Source organism: Xyrauchen texanus, chromosome 18, assembly GCF_025860055.1.
Source record: "Xyrauchen texanus isolate HMW12.3.18 chromosome 18, RBS_HiC_50CHRs, whole genome shotgun sequence".
Lineage (NCBI taxonomy): Eukaryota > Metazoa > Chordata > Actinopteri > Cypriniformes > Catostomidae > Xyrauchen > Xyrauchen texanus.
This window is the reverse complement of record NC_068293.1, coordinates 15,112,326-15,128,784: the sequence shown is the minus strand read 5'-3', so window position 1 is coordinate 15,128,784 and position 16,459 is coordinate 15,112,326. Positions and strand designations below refer to the sequence as shown.

Below are 16,459 nucleotides of genomic sequence, written 5' to 3'. Positions count from 1 at the left end.
TGCTGCATTACACTGCAATGACCCACTTCTACATTACACATATTAAAGTTGGAAATAAAATTACAAATGTTGTAGTATAAACTAGGAGTGGGTAAAAATATTGTTTTTCCAATGCATCACGATCTTCATTTGAACTATCTCTATTCTTAAATCCTAAGATCGATCCTTTACTCAATGCGCAAGCCTCCACTACAATGAGAGGAAATCACTTGCATTTGCAACCAAATTTCATGTGATACGACTAAAGTGAATATATTTGGCAACTGGCTGTTATACGTTTACAATTCACTCACCAGTAATTGTGTGGGTTAGTCCTGAATTGTTCAGCAGTGATATCCTTCACAGTGTGTTGAGAGTAAATGTTGTTCCGTGTAATGTGTGTCCAAGACGAGATTCACGCAACCCATTTGTCATTGAATACTGTCTGTTTAAAATCTTATCAGTTATTTTCATTCAGTTGTTGCTCAAAAACAATTACAAAAACATTATTTCTAATCATGCATCGCACAGATGAGGTAAAGCCATTCGAGTCCTCACTAGTTAACATGCACTCATTTAAAAACGCCGTTTACAGAAATGCAATTATTTGTTAAAGCTGTTTTACGTAACTTTGTGCTCTCTAGCGACATCTGTGGTTGAAACTTAAAATTGCACAATTTGCGGAAAAATACATTACATCAGTCATGTTCTGGTGCTGATCTTCAGGGGATGAATCTCCCAATTTGAGCTTACCTGGAAATCTGTGATCATGACTGAAGCCAGAGTCGTAATGTGCTATTTTCATGTTGATATTATGTTATACGATTTAACATTTGAAACGGAAATATTACTTGCTTTGATGAAGACAAACAACACTCTTATTTACATATATGCTATTCTGACACTACACTAAAAACACTTAAATAGAGAAAAAGGGACTATCCTCAGCCAACACCAGTAGACCTTAATAGGATTATTCAAGTGTTTTATATACTATTAATGTTTGAATTGTACTACAATTTTCAATTTAAGAGGTTAAATTTGTGATATGGTTGATACAAGTTCAATAGAAGATAAATAAATTTTATACTATATAGTTCAGCCTCAGTTGCTACAATAGTATATCTATGCAATGCATACAATAACACTATAAACTAAAAACATAAAACGAGGATTCAGTAATGATGAGTATAAAGTATACTTTATTCAACCTAAAAATAATATGATTAAATATGCAATATAACAATTACAAGAAGTACATTTCTGAAGTCATACATTTTAAACATGTAACAGTAACTTCACCGGACAACATAGATACATCGCGATCGGTTAACATATGAGTAATGTTTGATTTAGAAAAGCATAACAAGCAATATAAGCTTCAACAACCTAACCAGAAAACACATCCAATCATTATAATAGGTAAACAACTTCGTCAAATGGATAACAGATAAACATCCATCTAGACGGCAACGATGCTGTCCTGAACTGTGAGTGTTACTGAATAGCGCAGTTAGTTTCTCCAGCCAGAACACGAGACTGCTGGCACTTCTTTCCCGTGCGTGCGGAAATGACATAATGACGCAAAGATGAACGCCATAAGTCAGCGCCATATTGAACCCGGCAGCTCAAAATACAAATCATTTTTATAGGCTTACCATAGTGAATCAGTGTAAGGTAAAGGACATTGTTTTGAACACTGATTCTTTATGTACTCAATAATGGCAGTTTGTTCATTTTTAACAAAAAAATCTAACCTAGTGCAGATTAAAAGAGACAGTACTGTTTTTTTTGCATGTGTTTAACAAATCAATGTAAATACGTGTGAATGGTGCAAATTATGCTATTTAACAATAAATATGTAACAAAAATAATATATGAAATATATCTTATTTATTGATTGAATATATTTATTTGTTCATTTTTAAACAGCCAAAATGTGACCAAAATGATGAAAAAGTAATAAAATATTATTAGTCAAATTAATATTTTCCTTATGAGCCTAGTTAAAAGTCCCCCATATAATTAAATGCATTAGCTGGGAGTGAATCTCTTTTATACATAAGCAAAAGGGACATTATAACTGAAATAAACCCATATGAATCGATGTTGACTCGAACTGAATCGAAAGTGGAATTAAATCAAGAGCTTGTGAATTGGAATCTAATTGAATCAGGAAATATGTAATAATACCCAGTCCAAGTATAAACTGTAATGTACTACAGCTAACACACTAGAAAACATTTATTTCCAGGGTTGTGTTTGCACGTTCTGGTACAATTTTTATCATACCTTTTTAACCTGTGCTTCCTTTATCTTCTCCAGAGCCACTCGAATCTTCTCAGCTTTATATTTGGCAGCTTGTTCCTCCTAAATGCACACATAAAAACATGATTACCACATAAAAATAACACATTAATAAGTGCACCGTTATGCTTGGAGTGGGGCTCCTCGTGGCTTCCTGTGGTTAAACATTTGGACATATGATAATCTATGACAGTGTTTCCCAATCTTTTTGTCTTATGTACCACAGGCCCATCAGTAAAGGCCAAAGTAAACTTGGCGAGTCTGCATTGCTGATCGCTCTGCGCACAGTATGTGTGATGTACATTTCGTCATAATCCAGCGATCGTCGCCGCATGCACCAGCCATTGACTCTACTAAAAGAGTATCACAAAGAAATTGTAGTGGGTATGGGTCAAAAGCATTCGGATTCACTTGCGGTCTGAAGAGTATACGCACAAATGTAACGCTGTCAACTGGAACACGCAAAAACGAAGTATAACTTTGCCTTAAGGCTCCAGTTACTGCCCCTTTACTGACACCAAACCAGAAATGTGATCCTTTTACACATTTGCAATTATTAGACATATTAGTATTCATTCCTTAAAAATAAAAAGGAAGAAATCATGAGATTAATCATGATTAGTCATTTTAATCTTCAGACAGTCAAAGTATTTTTTAATAATTTCAGTTTGACAGGTTTAAGTGGCAAAATCGAAATCCACCCCAAGTACCCCCTGGGTGGTAATCAATATAACATCCAAACACATCACTCATGCATTTACCTGACTTTTCCAGCAAGATGCCATTGTAATAGTTTATTTTTGACCTCGCGGTAGAACACAAGCTTTGATTCTTTGGTCCAAAGGTTATAGGTGAAGCAGAACTAAGACATCTGTTGGTAAAAACAATCTGAATGCTTTTCCTCTGGATTTTGCCCCATTTGCAGTCCCTCATACAGATTCACCTGAACAGGTTATAGAAAGCTTATTTTCAATAGTCACATCTGGAATTACAGGTCCGGTCGCAGAGAATGACAAAATCCCTCAAATAAAAAGGCTTTCAGAACGGAAATTTTAAACAAAACAACCGCAGGGAAAACACAAATATATCCCATAGTATCCCATAGTGTGAAGCTGGTCTATGTCTGTCCATCACTGTTCTGATGATCCTTGAGGTGTGCAAACCCATGCTGAGAGCAGTTCAAGCACTGTACATTTAAAGACATAATAACCAAAATCCACCTCTAAGTCTCCACAGCACAGATAATTCCAGTAGAGAAGCTATTTTGCCCAGTGAGCATAAAACACATCTGCCACAACCACATAAGAGGTGGAGGATGGGTAGAACTAGCTACACTCTACTACCTCTCGTCTAATTGCTAATCTCTCTCTCTCTTTCTCTAAAACAAAGGGATTGGACCTCCCCTTTTTCTGTCAGACATGCTTCTGTCAAGCCCTCCCCATCTCGGTTTCTGTGTGTGTGTGTGTTTGTGTGCAATACATTTTGTGTTGGCTTTAGTTTGTATCGAGTCAGAGTGTATTATCCTCTCCACACTGCAGTGAAAAAAGCACATTAACACACATGAGAAAACAGCCACAAAAGGGAAGAGAAAGACAGACTCCTAGCTACATAGAATGACACAAAAATATGGTCACACATCTCATCATTTTAACTAATAAAAAGTAATTGAGGGAATTGTTGCGCAAGTCTCATAAGAGCATCCATCATCTCCAAACTAATGCGTTGTATGAGCACTAATGGTAGTAACATGCAAATACCATAACATTCATAATCAGAGCCATACGTTTTACTCAGCTTTGGGATTAATTCATATTTAGTCAGATTTAGACCAGTATTACAACTGAAATTGTCACTTACTGTATCTGTACTGAAATTTTAGGTCTTGATGACATTTTAACATCCACAGCATTTTCTGATTAAGATCAATTTTCTGATGTATACTCTTTTATTTTATTGTCTCCTACTCACTACAATGTATGCTTTACATATCACAACTGCTTTTTTTTTTTACATGCACAGATGTAAACTAATATTCCATTACATTGGATATTCCGAATATGTTTTTGACCCATAATTCCAAGAAACTGGAATACTGGCTTAATTGGGTTATGTGGTAGTCTAGTTAACATTTACATGATACATACAGTTCATAATTTGAAAACGATCAATTCAGAAAAATATCTGAATATTCCTGTGCATACAAATGCATGCAATCTATGGTCTGTTTTGGCAGAAACTATGGTAAACTCTGTCATTTAGATTTAAAAGGAATTGTCTTTTTCACTTTCAGTGAAACACAAATTAAAAAGAAGTATATGACCACATCTTCTTGTATAGAAATAACTGATCAAGGCTCAGAACTCAGAGATTGGCTGATGTTAGCCATTTAATTTTGTCTCAATGTAAAAAGAAAAACAAATCCTCAATGACTATATAAAAATAAAGAAAAATTGGTTTAACAGAGTAAACAAAACTGAGCTGATTACTAATTGCAGCAAGTGATCAGCAGCTGTTCTCCTGACCCATTATTTGACATTACAAAACACCTGGCCACAGATTAAAACTATAATTAACCTTATTACTAGGAAGTCAGAAATGTTTTTGGGAAATTGGAAGAGCCACATCAGTTTGTTCAGGGAAAGGAGACAGATAGATGCCTCTGTAAGCAGGTGTGGCCCCTGAGGTCAGGGATGAACAATGTTTCAGTTATCAGTGATTCAAATAAAAGTGAAGAGTGGGAGTATGACGAGAGACACCTCACAAACCAATGAGCAGATGTAATGACCTTACAGGCTGAACCTGAACAGAACCTCTGAAACATTTTCACAATACATGTTAATTCAAATATAAAGGTAAGACGTGCGCTACCAGAAAAAACTGAAACCTAGTAATTCTAACGGGGAGAAATATCCGATAAATTTGACTATTTAACAATGGAAAACATGAGGAAAAGCTGTTATATAGTTTTTTGCATTTCAGACAAAGTAAAATAACATTTGATTGTTTATCACCTTCCAACTGACAAACATGGAGGCCAAAAGAAGACCACTGTGGCTGCAGTTGATCATATGCTGGACATACTGTTCAGTGTGTTAAAACATCCGAGCAAATTCAAAGTGGTGAGTGGTGGCGGTGTAGTGGGCTAAAGCACATAACTGTTAAACAGAAGGTTGATGGTTCGATCCCCACAGCCACCACCATTGTGTCCTTGAGCAAGGCACTTAACTCCAGGTTGCTCCGGGGAATTGTCCCTGTAATAAGTGCACTGTAAATCACTTTGGATAAAAGAGTCTGCCAAATGCATAAATGTAAATGAGAAAAATCTATCAGATATTTCTCCCCTTTTTTTCCCCATAGAAATGAATGAGTTACTATGGTAACAGGGCTTTGCTTTCCCCCACGAGTGATTGGGGCTTCCTTGCCGACTGTATCAAGTTGGTTGAGAGAATTCCAAAAGAATGCAGAGCTGTAATCTAGGCAAAGGGTGTCTTTAATCTAGCTGTAATCTACAGTAGGTAATTAATCAAAATAAAAAAAATTCAAACAACTTTTAATTTGTCACTATAAAACTTCAATTCTTGTTATTTGTTTTGATCATTTTTAATCTAGGTTCTTCTAGCCACAAGCTAGAAAATGGTAATAGGCCTAAAAAGGAATGAGTAGGTGTGTTCAAACTTTTGACCTGCACAATATTTTGACCAAACCCTTCTGTTTCCACTCACTGCTTATTAATTTGCACGCTAATAAATAGGCATTGAAAGATTAAGGAATGAAGATCTGGGAGATGAATCTTCCCAATAATAAAGAGGATTATCAGACTGTGCCCATTCCCTCAGCTTGAGATCCTGCAACCAATCAGATCACCTCAAACCATCCAAGCCTTCCTAATGCCAACAGCACAACGTAACTGACGCAATTTACCCATAGCAAACATTGAGGCTCAGCATTAGTCCAATACATGAACAGTAAATAAACAAACACAAAAGACATAAATGGACAATTTAACTGTCGGCACATCAGTAAACATATTTCGTAAATATGTATATGGGTTACAAAAACTGCCGTGCTGCTGATTCAGTGATCTCCACCCTGATGACTCAACATGATATGCTTAGTCTGAGAGCAACTACAGTAAATGGATGAACACTCCCAATTCAGGGCTGTAGGCAACATCACAGGTCAGAGAGGGCAGGCTGCTGCGGGTCTCTGGGTCTGTGGACCATGGCAAAGTTTAACAGTATGAGCTGATCTGTGCTAAAAATGCTTAAGACATAAACATGGTCTATTGAATTTGATGGCTGTTTGGTTCACAGACAGCTTTTGCTGTACTTTTATCTTTCAAGGCTGAGTATAAGCTAAAAAAGGCAAGGAAAAAATGCATTATGTTTGAAAGTGCCGTATAGTTCAGTGGTTCTCAACTGGTGGTTTGTGACCCAAAAATTGACAGCAGGAAAAAACAATGCTAAATGCAAATAGCCATATAATTATGTATAGTTTGAATAGCAAAATAAATAGACTTCTCAACTTTTAACAGGAATGAGAAATGCTTCCTGTATCTATTGTTGTTGATGTTAAATGTCTTGCATCCAATCAAATTCTATAGTCCTTTGGCAACAGTCAAATTAGGTAGATGCCAAAATGGACAAGTTGCACCACATGCCCTTATCCCCATAAACCATAAACTATGCAAGATATAGGACAATATGACCCAGACTACATATTAAGTGTTCACTTGTTCAGCTGGTAAATCACATTTCTGTTGTTTTAAGCATTTAAAAAACTGTCAATTTTCCAATTCAGCCTATGAAACGTTTATAATTTTGCAAACTATTGGGCTTCTGCTAACATACATTTCTATGTTCCAAGATTCTTAGTACATCTTTAAACAATCTTTGTCCAATATTGGGTCACCACATTATGTCCAATGTAAAATCTAAGTCCTGAAGTAAAACCATTTGAAAACCACTGCTTTCGTTGTCTCTGTGGAAGCCCATCACTTTTTTGCAATGAGTCTACAACCTGTTGTTACCCAAGAAACTTGATCACTTCCTGAAATCCATCTTTTGTGCTGATGATTATGCCACTTGCTATATTGTGGGTTTTTCTGCCACCTGTCCTCAGCTAACAGATCTGGAGGTGTACCTCTCTAATGAACAGGTAAGTACAAACCCTGAGGGATCACACATTCAAGCATCACTTACAGTCACAGATGTTGTGTTATGTAACCAGTACAACCCAACTAATCAATCAAGTGCCAGCTTTCAAGAATGTATTGTAACACTAACTCAATGTTGATATATGATAAGTAGAATATTACCCTGTTGAAATCATGTCCAAATGTTTAACCCTCTGCATGTAAGACCCCATGATGTACACCAAAATACACTCACATATACAGTACCCATTTAATAGCATTTGGACATGCAGTCCTTAAGAGCTGCCGATACCACAAGGCTCAAAATATCAAAGCATGCATACATGTATGGTACATACTCTCCAGATACATTTTAAGCCAATAGTCATAGTGCATACTGTTCTGTAAACAGCCTTCACCGATGATGCGTTAATTGCAAAGTGAATTAAATAAAGTAAATTCACATAAATAGTCAAATAAATAAGACAACTAAAGGTCTATTCACACAAAGTCTGAATTTATTTGGGGAAAGAAAAACACAATCTGTGTTGAAATGACACAATCTATATAAGCTCTATAATTCATTATTCTCTATAATATTATCCAATACTCTTTAAGTTTTGAAATATTGTACTGAATTTGTAGCAATTATTTTTTTAATTCAGAGTCAGTGTAATTTTTATATTGTTAGAAAGCTATTAATTCTAATAATTACTATTATTATTATTCTCTGCTTTTGACGTAAAAACTCAACCTGGTCTCATAGTAAAAATTTTACTGTATAGATTTTTGCAAATCTTGTTGCATGTGTCTCAAGGTACAATTCCCTGCAGTTTCCAGGTGAAATGAACACTAGAGGAGCTACAACAACTGTGTGTTTTATTCACTTACACTCAAATCATGACTTTAATTGCTGATTATGATTAATACTTATTTTTCTCTCTATTACTCAGACCCTGCTATTTTATGCATCTTTCGAAAAACTACACATTTTAATGCTTGTATTACTGACCCACCTACATAAGTATATACACTTGATAGGGCGTTGGACTTTGAGTTGAAGACCGCGGTTTAAATACAGCCATGAACTCAAGCTAACACTCGACATTACAGAGTCAAAGAAGCAGCATGATATGACTGGTTCAGAAAATTAGATTTTTCATTTTGCGTCTGAATTTTAAAACACTATTGTTTAGATTAAGGCATTGATAAGGGTAAGGATGTCTTTTTTTTAAGTCTCATTTATATTTTAAAACACTTATGTTTAGGTTCAGCCAAAGGTTTTCCATTAGAGAGGTATGTTTTAAAAACATCCATCTAAAATTCCCCTTAAAACCGATTCTGAATACGAAATTCAGAACTTGAGAACTTGCTTTTGGCGCCCCCAGCTGGACATTTAACTGGAAACCTGCAGCCAAACGTGTTATGCATCACATCAATTTTGAATTGCAAAAAGGTTGTCATGTTTATGTAAATTTCATAAGATCAGGCTGCCAAAACTTAAACAGCCATGCGCACAACCCTTGTGCACTCTGGATAAGCAGGTAAGACCGGCGGTAAAGGTGTTTACATGTGATACGAAATCTAGAATTGGACTTCGTGTGAAGAGGCCTTAAAACTGCATAGCACCAAAAATGGAGAGCTCAAGTTAATACAGGGCTGGGCATTCCTGTTGTGTTATGAAACACCACAAACACAGTACACGATGTGAAGTAACCATGCACAATGCTGCACAACAGTGTCAGCTTATTTGTTGGTACACTGCAAATTCAGATATTCTTTGATTTACTGAATTGACTGGGGACAGGCCGAGAGTTAGCATGATCCCTGGGGCCAAGCAAAGATTATAAACCAGTATGAAATTAACAGAAATGCAATGAGATATAAGTAACAAGGTTATACAATCTCAACAACTTTATTTCAATCTCGTAATGAAAGAAAACAGGAAGTGATGAAAAATGAATCACGCTGGCATGCACAGATGGGTTAAGAAGCCAACAGGTGAAACTCATCTCATCCAGAGAGGGAAAGAGTGTCACCTTGGTCAGCAAGTGAGAGGGCTTTCCTGCAATGCTTTGCAGAATGAGAGAGGTCTCCCTGTCCAGATACGAATGCTTTGTGCAGAGAACGAGAGAAACAAGAGTCATTAGTGCTTTGATTAATAAACATATATGATTTTACATGTGGGAAATCAGCATGGGGAAAAAACAATAAATCACTGAAAATAGAAGGTACCATTTTACATATGTTGAATTTTGATGTAAATTGTTCCACATGAACAGTCTTGAAAACTAAAGCAATGTGGTTTAAGAAGAACTTACCAGTGAGATTTATATCTCACGTGTGTGTGTGTGTGTGTGTGCGCATGTTGGACTGTATTTTATTTGTTAGGGAGAAACAAACAAACAGAAAGACAGCTGTCTATCAAACATGTGTAGGTCAATCATGTTTGTCAGTGAGGGTAGAAGGATGGATTAGTGAAATCGCTCTACATCAGTCAGTCAGAGACTGTTCTACTGCACAGTCAAAATAAAGCATGCGATTAATTGACTTTACTGCAGCTAAAGTAAAGGGTAGGTTTAGAAGAATGGTTAAGAGTTAGGGTTTAGGGTCAGGTTTAGGTTAACAGTGTAACCACATATGTACAGTGCATCCGGAAAGTATTCACAGCGCTTCAGTTTTTCCACATTTTGTTATGTTACAGCCTTATTCCAAAAGGGATTAAATTAATAATTTTCCTCAAAATTCTACAAACAATACCCCATAATGACAATGTGAAAGAAGTTTGTTTGAAATCTTTGCAAATTTATTAAAAATAAAAAATAAAATCACATGTACATAAGTATTCACAGCCTTTGCCATGACACTCAAAATAAGGCTAGGTGCATCCTGTTTCCACTGATCATCCTTGAGATGTTTCTACAACTTGATTGGAGTCCACCTGTGGTAAATTCAGTTGATTGGACATGATTTGGAAAGGCACACCACCTGTCTATATAAGGTCCCACAGTTAACAGTGCATGTCAGAGCACAGACCAAGCCATGAAGTCCAAGGAATTGTCTGTAGACCTCCGAGACAGGATTGTATCGAGGCACAGATCTGGGGAAGGGTACAGAACAAATGTCTGCAGCATTGAAGGTCCCAATGAGCACAGTGGCCACCATCATCCATAAATGGAAGTTTGGAACCACCAGGACACTTCCTAGAGCAGGCCGCCCGGCCAAACTGAGCGATCAGGGGAGAAGGGCCTTAGTCAGGGAGGTGACCAAGAACCCGATGGTCAATCTGACAGAGCTCCAGCATTTATCTGTGGTGAGAGGAGAACCTTCCAGAAGAACAACCATCTCTGCAGCACTCCACCAATCAGGCCTGTATGGTAGAGTGGCCAGACGGAAGCCACTCCTCAGTAAAAGGCACATGACAGCCCGTCTGGAGTTTGCAAAAAAAGGCACCTGAAGGACTCTCAGACAATGATAAACAAAATTCTCTGGTCTGATAAAAAAAATTTGAACTCTTTGGCCTGAATGGCAAGCGTCATGTCTGGAGGAAACCAGGCACCGCTCATCACCTGGCCAATACATCCCTAGAGTGAAGCATGGTGGTGGCAGCATCATGCTGTGGGGATGTTTTTCAGTGGCAGGAACTGGGAGACTAGTCAGGATCGAGGGAAAGATGAATGCAGCATTTACAGAGACATCCTTGATGAAAACCTGCTCCAGAGCGCTCTGGACCTCAGACTGGGGTGAAGGATCATCTTCCAACAGGACAACGACCCCAAACACACAGCCAAGATAACAAAGGAGTGGCTACGGGACAACTCTGTGAATGTCCTTGAATGTCCCAGACATGAACCCGATTGAACTTCTCTGGAGAGATCTGAAAATGGCTGTGCACCGACGCTCCCCTTCCAACCTGATTGAGCTTGAGAGGTTCTGCAAAGAATGGGAGAAACTGCCCAAAAATATGTGTGCCAAGCTTGTAGAATCATACACAAAAAATACTTGCGGCTGTAATTGGTGCCAAAGGTGCTTCAACAAACTATTGCGCAAAGGCTGTGAATACTTATGTACATGTGATGTTTTTCTTTTTTATTTTTAATAAATTTGCAAAGATTTCAAACAAACTTCTTTCACATTGTCATTATGGGGTATTGTTTGTAGAATTGTAAGGACAATTATTAATTTAATCCCTTTTGGAATAAGGCTGTAACATAACAAAATGTGGAAAAAGTGAAGCGCTGTGAATAATTTCTGGATGCACTGTAATTGAATGCAGGTACTTTAAATGCAAGTATGATGCAACAACAGACTGTACATATTATGTGCATTGTATCAAATTCTTAAATACATAGTAGTTAAAGACATTAATATAAAGTGGGTCCAATGGTACCTTACTGTCACACACATAATGCATGATAGCCTTCCTCTTATTTAAGGAAGTCAATGAAAAAGAATGACAAACTGTAACTTCTTTCATGCCAATTTGAGAAGTCTTCATTCATCTGAGCCAGGGCTCAGAGTTCATCGATTCAATATTTAGGTCATATTATGTCTAAATACAAATAACTCCCAACTTAAAACAACAAAAACTGCTGTAAAAACACAAATCTGTTTGATTAAGTCTGCCATGAGGGTAAGAGGAGCTTTTATTTACTCTTTAATTCAAGGGCAAATCCCTAATGTTTAATCTGCTCTGCTAGAGACCTGTTGAACTGGATTTATGAAAACCTAGTTAGCTGCCTACATAGGCTGCATTTTAAGGCACATGCACACTCCTTTTTTCTAACTCACTAGCTCATTCATTACTGGGCTCACTAATTTATTTACCCTTATAATAGTTTTGTGTCATTAGATATAGCCACATGCTAATGCCAAACTCAATTAAAATTAAATGGTAAATTGAGTCTCGGGGTACAGTTCTGTGCAAAACTTTAGGCACTTTTCATTAATCAATTAACATCACAAAGTCAGACACATAAAAGCTAAACCAATATTTGGTGTGACCACCTTTGCCTTCAAAACAGCACCAATTCTCATACTTACAACTGGACACAGTTTTTCTTGGTTGTTGGCAGTTAGGATGTTCCAAGCGTCTTGGAGAATTTGCCACAGTTCTTTTATCTAATTAGGTTGTCTCAATTGCTTCTGTCTCTTTATGTAATCTCAGACTGACTTGATGTTCAGTGGAGGGTCTGTGAGGGCCATGCCATCTGCTGCAGGGCTCCCTGTTCTTCCACTCTATTCTATTTGCAAAATGTAAGGCAGGTGCCAGCAAGTCTGGACTACCCCTCGAGAAAACAAAAGGCTCTCATGAGAATTAACATTTGAACTCTCTCTTGCATATGTAACAGCAACATACGAGACGCAGCACACAGTGCAGCTCACACCTCACTTCTACAGTCTCATCATCTCCCCCTATTCCCCCCTTCTCCTCCTCACTTAAAGCTCACTGAAAACCTATGCAATGTTAAGTGTTTACAAAAAAGTAACTATACATGTTTGGTATCATTTAAATTGTCTCAGTGCACCTGGTAAACTGGTCTCATTCTCCCAGCCATAATGAAAAGCTAAAAGAAGTTATAATATATGAGAAATGTAGTGTGCCCCTTAAAGGTGTGCCCTCCCCAGATCCTCCATACAAACTACCTCCTATATGTAAATCTACAGGAATCAAGCCCCCATTCAATTACAAATTCTGATCCCACAGTTGTGAACCCCTCAATAGAGGACCAAAATCGAATTATAATGACAGACACCACCATTTGGTAAGCATAATGAATTATCTGGGTTTATAAGGAAAATGGGCAAAAGGTTCGGGGAGTCTGTAGGTAGACTTCCCACACGATCGCTGTGTGTAGTTTTCGTTGCCAGGTAAATATTTCTATAAATTCCTTGATTTCTGAATTGTTGTTATTATATTTGATTGATCGATGATTTTACTCTATGAATTCGATTTTGAATTATTGTTCTATTAGCTGGTCAATAAATGGTAAACATCTGATTTTATTCTGACTGAGTCTGAAATTGTTTTCCCAAGTAGATTAAATGATTCCTATGTTACCGCAAGTCTGCGTCAGATTAGTGACGACTAATATTTGGTATCAATTCAAGTGTACTTGGTTTGCAAAGAAAAAAAGGGAATTTCCGTTTAGAACAGCAAATGACCAATTTGCTTGACCAATCTAAATTCGGGTGTGTCTTACTTCTGTTTTAATTTAATGTTTCTCCAGGTAAGTGTACGTGGGAAACCACGCATGGCCAATCCAAAGCTATTATAAGAGAAGTTATGTTGGTCAACTTACATCTGTAATAGTGGCCGTGACCTCTACTGAAGAAAACGTTAAGTTAAATTCAAGTGTATGCAATTCCATGGGGGCTACACTTAAGTATCTTTGATTGTGTAAATGTGACCAATCTTAGGTATATAGCAATTACCTCTGTTTGATGATCAAAGACTGACTGATGAGCTTGTGATCGTGAGACCCGCGTAAAAGAGAAAAACACGCTAGGACCTCAAGCGACATAATTTCCTAATCTGACCGGGTAAAATATAATTAAAGAGTTAAAAAGAATAATCAGTTAGATGAAATAACGATGTAATACATAAGTGAAAATGTATTTCATTTGATCTTGTTGTGCTGCGTAAAAGGAAAGACAGTAATGCGCAGAGACCTTCACCCGTATTATTGGACACCGCCAACGGGCTTACAAAAAGGAATGTTTGGGAGTATAAAATGTATATTTCCTATTGACACACTAAAATAGCAGATATAAATAAACATCTGAAGACAAAAGTTTTTTGTGAAACATCTTGTGCCTAAGACTTTTGCACAGTACTGTGCTTTGCCTGAGGAGCACTCTTTCAATGTCACCGCCTTCGGTAACTTATTTTGGTTCTATTTCAGACAGGATCCTACTTTCTAAGCTAGCTGCCTATTTAGGCAGTAAAGAGCAGGGCAGCGTACTAGATTTGGAACAGAATCATGTCTCTGTCTTTTTTTCTGTATTATATTCATCACGTTCAGCCTAGCACCTGCTCTGTTCTACTACTATTTATCCCATTGACTTAACTTTAAAGAGAGTGCTCCTCTCAGACATCCTTATTGTTCTAAAGAGAACCTAAGCAGTACTATGCTATTAAGCATCGTTTACCTCCGAACTCTGTTGGTCCTGTCCATCCTGTAACCCGTCCTGATCCTTGGGTTTCTCAATGTCCAGTGAGTCCATGCTGGATGCAGAGGCTGAGTTAATGCTTGAGCAAGAGGAATGGACAAAGGGTCGCACCTCATGCTCGGTGACTGTACCCACAGACCCCGTCCTGCGATGATGATGATGATGGGAGGTCGTCCGTCGCACTGTGGAGGAAGAGTACGCTGTGGAGGGTGTAGAACCGAAAGATGTGGAGCTCTGCTGGGCTGCTTCGTCCATGCTCTGGGAGGCTTTCTCCAGCTGGGCAGTGATGTCATCTAGAGAGAAGTTGGATGCCAATGGGGGTCTGCTGCCGGTGCTGCCTACCCTGACTGTAGAAGCTGGCGAGGCGCGGGTGCTGCTGCTGGTGCTGCCTCCACTGCTGCTCGCCCCTCCACTGCTGCTGCTGCTGCCCGTGTGTTTAGTGCTGTGACTGCGGCCTGCCGGTGGTTTCTGACGCACTTTGGGTTCCCCGGACAGGCCAAGACGAGATGAACCGCTGCTGGGCTTACCGATGGTGCTGAGCTCCTGCTCGATGGAGCACAGGTCTGCCATTAGAGCATCTAGATCCACTGCTTCACCCTGATTCAGAGCCTCTGTACGAAAACCCAAATGTACACACGTGTAATCAGTCAAATAAACAAGCTTATTTAAGCACGTTAAACATTTACTATGACAGTACCATGTATGACATTTAATATGAACAGTAATATGTTTATGTCCCTGTGATCAAGTTTCTTGAGTTCCTTGCATATGCAATCAGCCCTTAAAGCCCTTTAAGACTCAGTCTTAAAGATTACGTATGTAATTTTTTTTTGTTAAATACTTTCTTGTATCCCAGCTTAATAAGAAGAGACAAGCATAATAAATGTTTTTTAATGTTGATTTCTCTGAAAAGTGAAAATAATTAGGCTTTGTGATGCTGTCAGATCATTGCTCTGTTTAAGAGGCCAGTCCAGCCTGGCACAGCAACTTTGGCTCATCCAATTGTGTGAGACATTGGGACGAGACTGTTTGATGACCAATGGAAGACGAGGGAATGTTTGTGAAACATGTTTGAAAACAATAATTTTTTGTGGTAATCAACATAATGCTACAATAATTATTGAGCTTAACCCTAGTGTGGTGTTCATATTTTTGTTATTCAGCCGGTGTTCGTGGGTCTGGTAGACCCGCTGCATTTGTAGGTTTTTAATTCAACACAATCAAACAATTATATGTTAAAATATTTATTTCATCCCAATTACAAGCGATATAAACTGCATGTATGGTTAATCTTTGCCCTTTACCTTTGTTAGATCACATTTATTAATTAAAGTGCTACTCGTTTTTTGTTCGTTTTTTAATAAAATGTAATAAAAAAAAGGAAAATCAATAATAATCAAGATATGAGTGGATAAAATTCAATACATTTCAAAATGAAGCAAGGTTTCTCATAACTATTGATTTTTATTTATTTTAACTTCAATAGAAATTTTACCTATTCAGGTCAGTTTACACAATACAAGCTGAACACATACCATGTCAGTCTAGGTGACACATCAGCCCCATTGAACAGATTGCCTTTCATACCAGCCTATACAACACATGAAGTTTTACTGTGTGTGTGTGTGTTGCATATGTACTTCTTGTAGTCAGACTTGTTTTTCCGTATCGTTCCCACCATGGTCAGCTTCCTCTTTAGGAGCTCCTGTCCCAGCCTGTGTGAGGTAAAATTGTCGCATGTGATGTTGTGTCCACTGAGTCCCTGAGTCATGTCCAGGACAACTCTCATTCCTTGATTTTTCTCTGGAGCTCCTCCATCAGGTTTCCCTGTGACTTGTAAGTTCCAAGCATATGAGGAAGTGGCAT

The 16,459-nt window shown here is 37.9% G+C and overlaps 1 protein-coding gene across 5 annotated transcripts in view; it reads right to left on the bottom strand.

Moving 5' to 3' along the window:
- Positions 1-16,459, bottom strand: part of LOC127658656 (ras-associated and pleckstrin homology domains-containing protein 1-like) — a 173,682-nt gene that overhangs the window by 82,457 nt on the left and 74,766 nt on the right. For 3 of the 5 annotated variants that reach the window (XM_052148045.1, XM_052148044.1, XM_052148043.1), the window contains exons 4-6: positions 14,573-15,204; positions 9,460-9,534; positions 2,272-2,349 (exon numbers count right to left, since the gene is read on the bottom strand). In XM_052148045.1, coding sequence (XP_052004005.1) covers positions 2,272-2,349; positions 9,460-9,534; positions 14,573-15,204 — 785 coding nt within the window. The remainder of the gene's footprint in view (positions 1-2,271; positions 2,350-9,459; positions 9,535-14,572; positions 15,205-16,459) is intronic. The other 2 variants (XM_052148046.1, XM_052148047.1) reach the window with 1 other exon arrangement.